Raw genomic sequence first — 14,114 nt, 5'->3', positions numbered from 1 at the left:
ATGGATACGATCGATGATTGTTCTATACTAGTTAGTAACATGTGTAACTTGCTTGTTTTGAAACTATAATTCTTGAGTGCCATGTTTTGTTGTTTATGTGGGTGAAAGGTAATGAATCAAGAATGATTCAGCAGTCAACATCTTCAACAATGAAATTGGATGTTGCTTTTATGATCATTTTTTATTCATGCTAACTTTATCTTCCACAGGACGATTTTGGTGCCTTTGCCGGTTGGTTTATATGCCAATGTCTTATCTTTATGGCAAAAAGTTTGTTGGCCCAATTACACCAACAATATTAGCAATAAGGGAGGAGATATATAGCACCCCGTATCATGAGGTCAATTGGAATAAAGCACGTGTTACTTGTGCCAAGGTTCGTTTTAGTAAGATTGCTAGCTCGAAGTGTAACCTTTATTTTAGAAGCAAATATACTAGTAAGTCATTTGTTAGAAAAGTATCATACGACAAAGTGCAAACCACATACATAATTTGTTTGTTTATGTATACCATCTCACAATTAGAAGTAATAACCATGTATGTTTAGATTTATAGTTTTATACGACACATTATGATTTGGTTATTTGTATCCTCTATGCTTATAAAATTAGAACAACCTGAATATCTCAAACTAAGTCAAGTATTTACTAAGTGTTTTCATGTTTTAGTTTATTAAAATTGTCAAGTATTTAACTTACATGTCTAAATAGAAGCTTTTAACTTCTTTTCTATTATTATTCGTTGTTGCATGCAGGAAGACCTTCGTCATCCACAATCATTGCTAAAGAATGTTATTTGGACATGTCTTACTAAATTTGTGGAACCAATGTTGAATTCCTGGCCAATTAATAAGTTGAGAGATAAAGCATTGAAAAACCTCATGAAACATATGCATTATGAAGATGAAAGTACTAAATATATCGGCATATCTCCAATTAACAAGGTAAAATAGGCTTGCTTTTGAAACCATGCAATGGAATAATGGGTGGCTTTTGGTAAATTTGCAATATTTTTTAAGTCTATACCTAATTCGTTTCTGATGGACAAACCTTTATGTTTAGTATCATAAGTGAGCTAAATAGGAATGAACTATAGATATCATGCATACTCTTCATGATTTTGCATATCTATATGTCATTTCTGCAACCCGCAATTATAGAGAATATTAAAGGTAAAAAAACTCATAGCCAATGATATCTTAACTACATGTTGACTAGAGGAGCTATGAGCACTCACAAATGTTTTAATGATTCATCATGCATATATTTAGTGTAATAACCATTGTGGTTATGCTTTTTGCACTTTGTTTCCACCTTCGTACATGTATTGTATTAAATATATATGCAGACGAAAGGAAGAATAGCATGATAGATGTTTTGTATTATTTTTCATCTATATTTAAAATAGGACAATCCAACCAACCCCAACCCCCGAAATTTAAGTTCATGTGTTAACATCCCAATTAGCCATTTTACCATCCAGATGATTTGCTTGCCATCTTCCGTCAATTTATCTCATAATCTAATTAATTTGAACTAACACTTTGAGAAAATTGTTTCTCTAGGCACTAGATATGATCTGTTGCTGGATTGACGATCCAAATTCAGATGCATTGAGGTTACATATTCCAAGGATTTATGACTATTTATGGCTTGCAGAAGATGGCATGAAAGCACAGGTAACCCCTTCTTGTTATGTTTTGCTGACTAGTTTTGCTTCACTCCAGTTTTACGGGTTATAATGGCTTAGGACCATTATGTGTAAATAATGGTGTAACTACTTTATCCTTTAGATCTAACTACTGTCGGTAGATTGTGTATTTGTGCATTTTGTGTTGCCAGGTAGTTTCTTTGCCACTAAAAACATATTATGAGACAAGAATGTCCCATGCTATCATTTTTTTAATTAATTATAAATATGCTCAGTTCCTTTTAATAGTGTTTTGCACCATTCACACGAATGGTTATTTCTTTTGATCGAAGTATGAAAATTTCACTAATGCTTATAATTACTCCGCTTAATTTCATTATCAAATTTCACTTAATTTCATTTTTTGCATATGATTAGTCAGCAACCTTACTGATGTTGATTGATAAATGTCAGAGTTGAGTAAAAAACTATTAAGGGAAGGGATATGTCGCAAACCTCTTTGTTTTGTTGAACGTAAGATGTTGTAGTTTGGGAATATGATGGAGATATGAGTGTTAATGTGTTGAGAAGATATACAAATGTTACACATGGTGCCAACATAAATGTAGCGGTGACCAGGTCAGCAATAGGTGGCGTTGTGTGCTGACTAGGCTCTTATAGAGTCTATGAGAGGGAGGAAGTAGTGTTAGTTTCCGGGAGCTGTATAAAGTTAGATTCTATTACTAGGGATTAATTAACAATCCCTACATACACAAACATGCCACAATATTCACAACCTAGTCATCGCAGCCATATTATAGGTATAGTCCTGTGACATGTACAAGTGCAGGAATACCAAGATATGGACCTAGATATGGACCTAGACATGTAAAAGTATTGTTTATAGTTCTTCTTGCATATGTGTATGTTCATATCCAAAAAAGATAAGTGTATATTTCATCCTGGAATTTATTGGGCAGTGTAGTGTCGTCCCTCATCTTTTTTGGGTGTAATTTTCACCCTAACTACCATTACCAGGTATTTTTGGTCCCTCAGTAGGTTTGGGTTGCTCAAATACTGATGCTATTTATTGGATTGGTCAAATTTTATAAACTGAGGCATGAAACAAACACAACTCGATAAGTTAAGATGATGCATAAATAAATACCTGATCAAATATAACTCAATAAAAATAGCATCCAAATAAAAGCGTGATGAGGTAGCAAGATCTTGATCAAGCCAAAGAGCAAGAATGAGGTAGCACGTTGTGGAGGTAAGTACAAAGAATCCAACGAATGGTCAATGTCAGGGTTTAACATCGCTAATCACAGCTTTACCAACAAGACTAAAATGCTACTATTACGAACTATGCTAGCTTAACTACTACTAGCGCCCATCATATCAATATATTAGAAGTATGTATATACCCAGCTATTCTGCAACTGATTCCTGAATAAACTATTCAGTAACCGTTCCAAACTGCCCGAAAATAGATAAGCTAAATGTGCATCATATGCCAAGCATACTTTTTCTGGCACCATTTTTTCACGGTTTTTATTGTGATTTTTCAACTGTTTATCGGAACTATGCAAATGATATATATAGTTGGATAGCTATTTAATAGGCAGAACTTTTGCATGTGGATTGTTTTCCAAAAATATTTACCGTTTCTAAACAAATTCAAAAAACTTAAAATTCTTCAAACAAGTTTTCGGAGTTTTTTTGAAACAAATTTTCAAATTGTTTGTGGAAATGATGGGTATGATACACTTTTGGAAAGCCATAGATTAGCCCAAACTATGGTATATAGAACTCATTTTCAGATTCGATATTGTTTAAGAGGAGTTTTCAAAACGTCATTTTTTGTTGGAACTGCTACACTACACACTAACTACCCGATCGGGTTAGCTAACTGACATACATATGATGACCAAGCTAAACTGCCTGGTCTGAAGAAACTTTTTTTATTTCTTTTTCCTTTTTTCCCGGGTCAAGCTAACAGCCGACACTAAAATAACTAACTGACGAGTCTGCAGCACTTAACACAAGCAAACTGCCGGGACAGAATATACTATTTTTTTCATTTCATTCCAGGGTCATGGTAACTGCCGAGACTAAAATATCTGACTATGTGGGATTGCGGCAGTTAACACCAAGTTAACTGCTACTCCTTTCGTTCCAAAATAGATGACTCGTCATCTATTTTCAAATGGAGGGAGTAGGACTGAAGGTACTATTTTTTCTTTATTTATTTTTTCCTTGTGTCACGGTAATTGCTAGGACTAAAATAGCTAACTACTGGGCACTGCGGCAGTTAACACCAAGTTAACTACCAGGACTGCCAAGTCAACCCCCGGTAAGCTAGCCAACTCCAATTAACTGGTTTTTGTTTTGGTGAACATTTGTCGAACTTAACTGTTACATTTTTCGCATGAACTGAAAACGATACACTTCTACTTCTGGAAAAAAATCCCAGTAGAGCTAACTGCCAATTTTTTGCCTTGGTAGGCTGTTGTGATATACTAAGTTAACTACATTTCATTGACATGATTTTTTCTTCTGGAAAGATAAAAATTCATAAGGTAAACTTCTGTGTTTTTCTCTCTATATGTTCACACAGCTAACACTAGAGCTGATTTCCTCCATGTTAACTGGCTAACTGCGTAGAGACTGGAAAAACAATTTGTGCTAGTTACATTATTTAGTACAGTAAAGTTAAATGCCGCTGCCAAAAAAGTATAACTAAATATAGTAAAAGCTGCCTACTGTAGCTATGAACATCAGCACGGGCTAACAACCATCTTTCTGATCTTTCTGATCGTGCCTCCTCCATGGCATACACACTAAACGAGATACCCAGGCGCCATAGGAGGAGATAGAGGCAGGGAAGATTGCATCAGGAGGATAGATGGTAGGGATCCGCCGGTTAACTGGGCCAGGCCGGGGAGTAAGATGGAAGGATCTGGGAAGTGGCAGGACTAGAGCGCGGCCGCCACCAGCGGTGGAGGTAGAATCCATCCTGCACTAGATAAGGGGGAAGGTAGCCGGGAGCTGGATGACACAGGAGGACGACCGACCACTCGAGCCAGGATCCAGCACCGAGGGACTCTGGCGCGATGCTGCGGTGCTATGGCGGCAAGCGGTGGTGGTGGCACACCTAGCTGCAGGGGAGACAGAGTGGTCTAGAGGAAGGAGATGGGTGGGGATCGTGCGAGATTTAGGAAGTCTTTGGTTTTCTTTTTTTTGGTCATTGCGCTCATCTGTGAAAATTCTAACGTAAAGACTTACGACCAGAGTCCACCACTTCGCCAGGCCCACATTCCTCAAAAAAAGCCAATAGTAACAAGTTACCTCGACGCCTACCCCTGAAACCACTAATTGATCATAACTATCCATCTTAGCATCGTAAAAGAGCAATTATAATGAGCATGTAGTAATTCATTAATACATGTAGTCATTCATTACTGCATGGTAAAGAATCAGTGTCCATTACTGAGCATATTTTTCCATTACCATCCCCTCCATCTTGTCTACCACTGCCAATTAGTGAGCATGTATTAATTTGTTACTTCATGTAGTCATTTCTTACTGCATGGTACTCCCTTCATCTAGGTGAGTAAGTCATCTTAGGTTGTGCACCCTGACCAAGGAGAAGGAAAAAACGAGAGACTTTAATGTTTATTTGCTAATTAATAGCATTGCATGGAATGAAATAACCACTGCATGTCGTGTTTGGTAGTCTCAAGTCATTAAAAGCATGCACACCCCGCATCTCTTATTGGTTGATATGTCAAGAAACAAAAAACGATGTAGAAGTTAATGCACCGCGCCTAAGTGTATTGGGATTATTTAGTTTTCATAATATGACTTACACACCTAGACGGAGGGAGTAAAGAATATGTGTCCATTACCACCTATACTATCTATATTACTTCCACTCAATCAAATCATCAGAAACTCATTGCCTAGTAAATAATATTTGTCCATTACCACCTATACTTTTCCTATTACTGCCACTCATTAGAGACCTCAAAGTTGGGATGTCGTCACCATGCATCATAACAAAATTAAACGTGTTACTTTCTCTTGCACACACCATTACCCTCAACAAATTAGCGGTGGAGAGGAGGCCTTCTCCTTGCGACCTGCCCGCTTAATTAGGACCAGCCAGAGCATACGCTAAGCATTATGCGTGCTCGCTCACATCAAAGTTTTCAATCAAATCTTATTTTAATGAAAAATGAGACCAATTTTTGTACGTAGTAATCTAGACACAATGATCGCAAAAAAATAATTCAAAAGTCCACAACAACCAGCCATGTGCTTTTACAACAAAAAATTAATTCCATTACCAATAACTAATTCACTTCTACTATCCACCAGTGTGCTTTTACGTTGGATTTGATGGCTAAATGCTGCTAGTAAAACTTTGTAGTGCATTAATATGTCCTACCCATCTTTTACCCTTGATTAGGTGGCAATCCAGGTTGGTGCACTTTCTTTGTTTAGTTGAGTTTCTGGTTGTGCAGGGAGCACGTGCCAAGTGATTTAGGACTCAGGCTTAGTTACATATATATATCGTGCACCGGCCGGAGCACGCTATTCTAAGTGTGAGTGTAGAATAGCTTATTCTACACCCATTATTAACGCAATATACAAAATCTAGTAAAACGGTGTATAAAATGAGGTAATTCAGAAAATATTTTTCTATCACCCAAGTTTGTAATTTATTACATTTTTACGAAAATTACTATATTTTACATGGTGTGTTACTATGCTATGCATTTTAACTATACAAGCAACAACATGGCATGATCAAAATTAATAATTTAACACAAATACATAATAAGATGAATCTAACTATGTATAAAGGTAAAACAACAACCACAACCTATACAAAATGTGCAACTAAAAAACAAGCATTTCTATTGCAGCAGTGAAATAAAAACTATGAACAAAGCTAAACTATGCATTTGAATTTGCAACAGTAACACAAGGCTTAACCGAGGGCTTGGATCAGAATACAAATAGTAATAAAAAAATATTGTGTTCGGTTCTATAGCATTAAAACAACTCTACAATTTGTAGTAAAGAATCATGTTAAACAAAAAATATAATTACAAGCATAGACCCAAACATGGTTTATTACAACAAGAACATATATGTGATAAGGTTTGTAAATGATACTAAAGATCACTTCATCTTAAACAGAAAATAATTGCTAAAAATATAAATTATTATCTATCTGAATAAATAAAACAGATAATAGATAATTCCCTAGAATTCCGCACATTGCATTACATTATGAAAATTGGTGCACATGCACGATAGAGGTAGGTCTTCGCTACAAAAAATTATCAATTAAACGAAAAAGTTACTGTTTTTTCATAATTAGAGTACAAAATAAATCGGTTCTAGGAAATTCAACATCACTCCTGAAAGAGGATATAATTTATAGGGCGGAGATGAAGCGTCGGGGCTAGGATGTGGTGAGGTAGGCTTGGCCTAAGAGTCCAAGAGGGAGGAGGGGAGGAGAGAAATAAAAGGAGTATATCGGCTGCCTTGTAGGGAGGAGAGAGGTGAGAGTTTAGCTGGCCCAATTTGACATTTTAGTTGGAACCAATTTTCCAAGTAAAGTAAATCTTGGAAGATAATAAAATCTAAATAAAAATGTAGATGGTAGGAAAAATTCCTAAGAAAATTCTAGAAAGTCAAATTAGACAAGAGGATTCCAATGATAATATTGAAATACAAGTATACAATATTATGGAAATTCATTTCCTCCTTTTTATTATGCAAATTAATTCCATAAACATTTGGGATTAATTTATACAACTCGAAATAAATATTGTTTTATTATATGGTCATGTTTTGCAACATCTTTTGGGATTACAATGAAAATATAACCTTTTTAGTTCATGAAAATAATGATGTTACATTGTCATTTTTTTGCCGATATTTTCTTTTTCATTAACGCAAGAGCTTTCTTACATACACATGTATAAGTTATGTGTATTCAGGTGTTCTATGAAGATGCATTTGTATTTCATACTCCTATTTTGACTAAATTCTTTACAACATATAGGTGTACGATGGTTGTCAAAGTTGGGAGATAGCTTTTATTATCCAAGCCTATTGCTCCACAAACCTTGTTAATGAGTTTGGTACAACACTTAAAAAAGCCTATGGGTTCTTGAAAAGTTCACAGGTTCAATATTTTTTATCTCCCCATCATACATACCGTAAATAAAATAAAATTGGCCAAAAAAATTACATTAATTTCTTACTAACAGGTTCTTGATAACCACCCCGACGGTGAAGCTTATTACCGCCATAGATCAAAAGGTTCATGGACACTTTCAACAGCAGATAATGGTTGGTCTGTATCAGATTGCACTGCAGAAGCACTTAAGGTCAAGAAAAGTTACTTTTAATATTCTCTTAATCATGAAAAGTGGGGATGTTCTTTCCTGGGAAAAAACTGATCACTAAGTGCAATACTATTTAATATGTGGCTCGAAAAAAGTAAATGCGCTTTTATTGATTCCAATCTGAACATAATTTAATCAACTGAACTAGGTACATTCGCAACCATTATGACTTAATCAATAGAATGGCCAATGATTCTTAAATTTCCCAATATGCAATAAATTTTTATAGAAAAGGATAACCCATAATCATACACATTTCTAAAACAACCCACCTTGACCACTCATTTTTTACTACCTTTGTAAACAAATATAAGATATTTTTGATCTCTACTTTATTTATCTAAAATGTCTTATATTTTTTACGGAGTGAGTATTATGCATACATTGTCATATTTTTATAGCAAATTTTGCATGTCACTTGTGCCATTATTCCTAACTTCTATATTGTGTGGATATGTCACTAACTGTTTAACATAAGTTTCTTAATAATTCTTTCCTCTTTAGGCATTATTGCTATTGTCAAATATCTCTCCTAATCTTGTGGGGGATCCCATAGAAGAAGAAAGGTTGTATGATGCAGTGGATTGCTTACTTTCTTTCAAGGTATAACTCTAACTTTAATCTTGTTTCATGTCCTCATATTTAATTCGCTCAATATTGTGAGGTGCTCAATATAAATGATAAATAAACCAATCGACTTCTATCAGCTCTTGTGTTCTCATGCCATAAGAGATGATGGTGTGGCAATGAATATAGTACAACAGTGTGTCGTTGGGTCAAAGATAACACAAAAAAACCATCTAAAATATACATTAGCTATCTTGTGAAATTCAAAATCGTGCAAGTCCATGCATTTAAATAGATAGACATTACAGTGTTAAGATTAAAATTAAATTATTAAAAGTTACTAGTAAATAGGCCCCGATGAACAATAAATGTGTGTGAATAGTGTCAAGGATAATTTGTTACCTATGAGTAAATGACGTAGTGGTTCACCAAAATAGTGTGAGGATTGTCAGATGGGTCATTGTGCTTTGAAACTACTAATCCAGCTCCTTGAGGTACGTTAAGTGAGTCACTTGATGTCCTAATCAATCCGACATCTATATACATCCTCCTGTGGTGCAACTACATGGCGCTCACCTTGTTGAAGCATGCTTGCCAAAAGAGAGTAAAATTAGCAGCAATGGAAATGGCCTCCACTTCACGGTCCAGTGCTGACCGTCAGGTTACCCTTCCAGTTTACCAAAAAACTTAAATTGTGAGAATGAGTGGGCAATATATTTCAGCCCTGCCATCGTGTCTAGAGGTTTATCAAATCGCTAGATGTGTGATCAATTTAGGTCATGAATATTATTAGCAATATCTTGTTGTCTAGCTAGGTCTTAGACTCGATAACACTTGTCTCCAGTGAATGTGTAAGAGGTTAAGATTTGTGGATTAAAATGCACTAAAACCCCTAAAACAACATAGTTTTGCAAATATAAATAAAATTATGGGTTATATTAAAAAATGTGTGGTGATAGTTGAACTCGTAACCAACATGTAGAATTGGAACTTCTTGGCTCTGGTGCCATGTTGAATTGCATGCACAATCTATCTCACCCACAAGCTCAAGCGTGTAAGGAGAGGTCGACAATATATTTCACAAGTGCCTCCTAATCCTTATGGGTAGGATTGGGTTACAACCAATTTTTTCTGTTAGGCAATGCTAGGCTGGCATGGTATAATGTCGACTAGGATCCTTTATCTTCGTTGAACCAATGACAGACCTTTGCCGGACATGGACTCATTTTCCAAGGGTGGCACACCTCAAGTGAATCAGATACAATCAAATGTATCATAATCAGCCCCTTAATACAATATTGTTGACTACATTTGATGTTGTTGTCTCTTCTAGTAGGAGTTTTAAGTTAATATGTCATTCAAGAACAAATCTCCTTCCTTTGTTATGAATTATTTTGTACTTTTTATCTCGTAATGCTTACCTATGGGTTATGTGTTCTTATTAAATCATTTTACCTTGACCCTCAAATGGATGATAATTGATAATACATTTTTCTCTATTGAAGAACAATGATGGTACCTTTTCTACATACGAGTGTAAGAGAACTACATCATTGATAGAGGTGAGTGTTTGGCAGTTCTACTTCAAATTTAGAAAACCAAGTGCTGTTCTTTGGGGACTTTATTTCAGATGCATGTGATCAGGTTAAGACAAATCTTGTGTACACAAAATGATCTTACAGTCAAGAAAAGCAATTACGGTTTGAAAATTGAGATTGGGAAGTCCAATTTAACTAGTTCTTGACCATAATTACTATTTCTCAATATAAAATTTTAAAACTAACCAAACAGGCAGGATGGTATAGTACACCAGACCTCCCTTGGGAATAATCTGTTTCTGAATGATATTGTTTGATCTACCCAAAGGACTACTAGCAGTACAGTCACAAACAAACAATACTAATAGATGACACAAAACAGAATGGGACTAGCTTATGCAGAAAGTACCCTTTATATTAATACTAGAACACAAATAGGCACATGAATATGAAAAAAGGTTGTAGCATAATCTAATAGTTCAAATTGGGGAATGAACTTAAATTTCCAAGATCCATTTTGCTCTACTTTTAAGTTCTATGCTAATAAGTTATTCCTCATTCTTGTTTATTTTATATCAATTCAGAATGGACAAATGAAATTGTTGTTTTAGCATGTCTTACCTGACACAACACTAACATGGATTTTATTTAAATAGGTTCTCAACCCTTCTGAGTCATTTCTGAATATTATGGTCGACTATCCGTAAGAGAAAAACATCGCCACTAGAAAATATCATTTATTATGTTTCATTCTAAATACTCCAAGAGCTAATTTATGTACTTAAATAATTAACAGATCGGTCGAGTGCACATCATCGGTTCTTGAAGCCTTGATTATGTTTAGTGAAAATTACCCAGGGTACCGCAAAGATGAGATAGGAAAGTGCATAAAACATTGTTCCATGTTTATTGAGAATAGTCAACGGAAGGATGGATCATGGTATCTAAAATAATTTATTTTGTTGGTGCTAATTATTTGTAGTTCCAATATTGGCAGACAATAACTGGAATAATTCCTATTCAATAGGTTTGGCACTTGGGGTATATGTTTCACCTATGGAACATTATTTGCTGTAAAAGGGTTAATTGCTGCTGGAAGTACTTACAACAATAGTTCCTTCATAAGAAAAGCATGCAACTTTCTGTTGTCAAAGCAGCTAAGTACAGGTGGATGGGGTGAGACTTATCTTTCAAGTGAAACTAAGGTAATTCTTATTCTTTTCTGTATCTAACCACACAATTTGATTAATGTTTGGTATGTTCAAGGTTAATTTTTGTATTCTTTTAGCTTGATATGCTAAACAAAAGCTGTTATCTGTCTATCCTCGAGAAAGCTTTTGAGATGCCATCTGCCTATCCCTGAGCAAGCTTTTTCGAGATCTTATCCACTCATAGTTGTATCTATCAGATCACTAGCACAAACTCGAAATTCCCAAAGAGTTCAAAATTTGAAACCACCCATTGGAAATTCATTAGGAATAGAGTGTGTTGCGCAACCCTGGACCAAACAAACCAGCATCCTTGCCCCAGCCCGGTTATAATTCCAAGGCAATCTATAGAGCAACACCACCTTATAAGGGATCTTGGGCCCTCTGTTCGTATAGTTTCATCTCTACTTCCCCATAGTCGTGTTTATTCATATCATCTCTCTAGTCTTGAGTTGTAATTGAGATGGTTGTTAAGTTCTAGTTTATAGCCAAACTCTTGTCGAATGAACCCGATTTCATTAAAATGGGCTATATTCTGGCCAAATACATATGATTATGCATCACCGAAAAAGTGAAAGGTCCATCAATGGGTATGCTACCCAAATCTTTCATTCATAGATGTAGGCTTTGGAAAATTGGAACATGGCAAAGTTTCTCTCCAAAAAAAGATAACCTCCTAAGTTTGGGATCATTATATTTCTAGAGAAAATGCAATATTTATTCTGCCTCATTATGTTGATAGATTAGAGAAAATATGTACACACTCGAGCATGCACCAGTTAATCGAATGGAAATAGACCAAGTGGCAGGATCGCACCATGGCCTCGTGGCATGATCGGACCGAGTAGATGGTGATAGCAGTCCATATTTTATCACCTCTAATAGTGTTGATAACACACATTCAGTCTAAACTAAAACCATCACCCCTTTGGGAACCCCAATGAAATAGGATCTGCTAGGGGGTCACCTAGGTCTTAACTGACTGCCTTCTCAACCCTACTTGTTTCACCATCGTTAACTTGCATATTTTTATTTGCTTGTAATTATTATTTTTTAGAGCAACCATACTAATTCTAGGATTTGAACCTGGGTGGGTTGGTTCTACTAGAAGGACCCTACCTTCTGAGCTACACTTAGTTCTGTTGTAATTAATAGTTGTATATATGCCATAGTCAACCATCCCATAACTCATTGCTATTCGAAAAATTCCAAACTCTACATTTAATATTCTTGCTCATTCTTCATCTATAATCAGTAAGAATAGTTCTCTTATTATGTTGTTACATGAATAGAGAAATTAGTCATGTTAGTTCATGTGATGTCATTGTCTTGGAGGGTACTGAAATTGTGACGATAATACGTTTGTTCTAATTTCTTAGTTGATGCTGCTCTTAACTTGCCTGGCTAAATGTCTTACTGTAATGCCCATATTGTGCAAGTTACCAGCTTCAGTCTTTTGATTAAATAGTGAATTATTTGCATAATGGTTGGCCATTTAACATTACTATAACTAAAAATTGCTATATCATGTTCCCTTTGAACCTTGATATATTTGTCAGCACTGATTAGGGAAAATCTTAATGAATATAAAATTGGTTTCCGCTCTAATATTTTACAGTCTTATGTGGATGCTACTAGTCCTCACGGAGTGAACACTGCTTGGGCAATGTTGGCTTTAGTTTATGCTGGGCAGGTATGTTTTGCTAATGGTTCATTTATATTGACTCTGAGAAGCTAATATATCATTTTTAAACTATTCTAATATCCATATGTTATTTCAATTTTGCGGTCGTTCTATTCAGGTTGAACGAGATCCCACACCATTGTATCATGCCGCAAAAGAATTGATGAATATGCAACTAGACACAGGGGAGTTTCCCCAGCAAGTAAGTGTTGAACTTTTGAGGCTACAGAAGTATCACACTATATTAACAGATTAATGTTCCTTCTTAGAATCGTAACTAGTACATACTCTTCAAAAAGCTATTTTCAGGGCACACAACCCTATCATGATCGAGTGAAATTCTCTAATAACCTTGCTAGTAGTGAACCCTATTAGACTAATACATATGTGGTAGTATTATACTATATTACTTTATATGGAAATGTCTATTAACGCTACCTCAAACAGTATGAACTGACAACTTTGGTGATAGGAACATGTTGGATGCTTCAATTGCTCCGTGTACTTCAATTATGGCAACTACTGCAACTTATATCCCATCTGGGCTATTGGAGAGTTTCATCGTCGACTACTTGAGAAGAACTGAAACATACGAACATGATATGTTACATCACTTCTCGTAGGTGTAACTGTGCCTATTGCAAAAGGGGGTATACACGAACTACATATATGTAAAACATACATCCTTAGCACCAATTGACTAAGGCAAAACACATTAGAGAACATTGGTATCTTATGTATTGTAATGAAATCTATATCTATTCCTACTAATAAAGTAAGGTGATATACTTGGTTTCGTCTCGCTTTGATAGTTTCTTTTTGAATGTCTGCTATTTTGGTTTCGCAAAAAGTATTGTGTGGCTAGAGACTCAAACACGCAACCTCACGGGACATCCTAGCCCTGTGACCCCGATGACCACCTAGGCTAGCTAGCTCTTCTTGTAAGCATTTGCAATTTCTTTTTATTTATATACTACGAAACGTTGTTATAGCTAGCTCTTCTTGTAAGCATTTGAAACCTTCTGGAAACTCCGGCGGCGGCAGCCGAGCGGAGCGA

General features: G+C 35.6%; 1 protein-coding gene across 3 annotated transcripts in view; it reads left to right on the top strand.

Annotated features, from left to right (window-relative positions):
• LOC123083663 (achilleol B synthase) overlaps positions 1-13,853 on the top strand; it is a 29,465-nt gene extending 15,612 nt beyond the window's left edge. Inside the window, exons 6-18 of one of the 3 annotated variants that reach the window (XR_006439350.1) lie at positions 210-376; positions 755-943; positions 1,565-1,678; positions 7,715-7,837; positions 7,923-8,042; positions 8,565-8,663; positions 10,133-10,189; positions 10,822-10,868; positions 10,962-11,105; positions 11,193-11,370; positions 13,012-13,066; positions 13,176-13,259; positions 13,530-13,698. Coding sequence is in view for 2 of the 3 variants with exons in the window: in XM_044505634.1 (XP_044361569.1) it covers positions 210-376; positions 755-943; positions 1,565-1,678; positions 7,715-7,837; positions 7,923-8,042; positions 8,565-8,663; positions 10,133-10,189; positions 10,822-10,868; positions 10,962-11,105; positions 11,193-11,370; positions 12,992-13,066; positions 13,176-13,259; positions 13,530-13,643 (1,511 nt within the window). In the remaining variant the exon portion in view is untranslated. Of the gene's footprint in view, positions 1-209; positions 377-754; positions 944-1,564; positions 1,679-7,714; positions 7,838-7,922; positions 8,043-8,564; positions 8,664-10,132; positions 10,190-10,821; positions 10,869-10,961; positions 11,106-11,192; positions 11,371-12,991; positions 13,067-13,175; positions 13,260-13,529 lie in introns of all 3 variants that reach the window. The other 2 variants (XM_044505634.1, XM_044505635.1) reach the window with 2 other exon arrangements.
• The last annotated feature ends 261 nt before the right edge of the window (positions 13,854-14,114 follow it).

This window comes from Triticum aestivum, chromosome 4A (genome assembly GCF_018294505.1).
Source record: "Triticum aestivum cultivar Chinese Spring chromosome 4A, IWGSC CS RefSeq v2.1, whole genome shotgun sequence".
Lineage (NCBI taxonomy): Eukaryota > Viridiplantae > Streptophyta > Magnoliopsida > Poales > Poaceae > Triticum > Triticum aestivum.
Note: the sequence above shows the minus strand (reverse complement) of the source record. Positions and strands in the feature narration are given on the sequence as shown.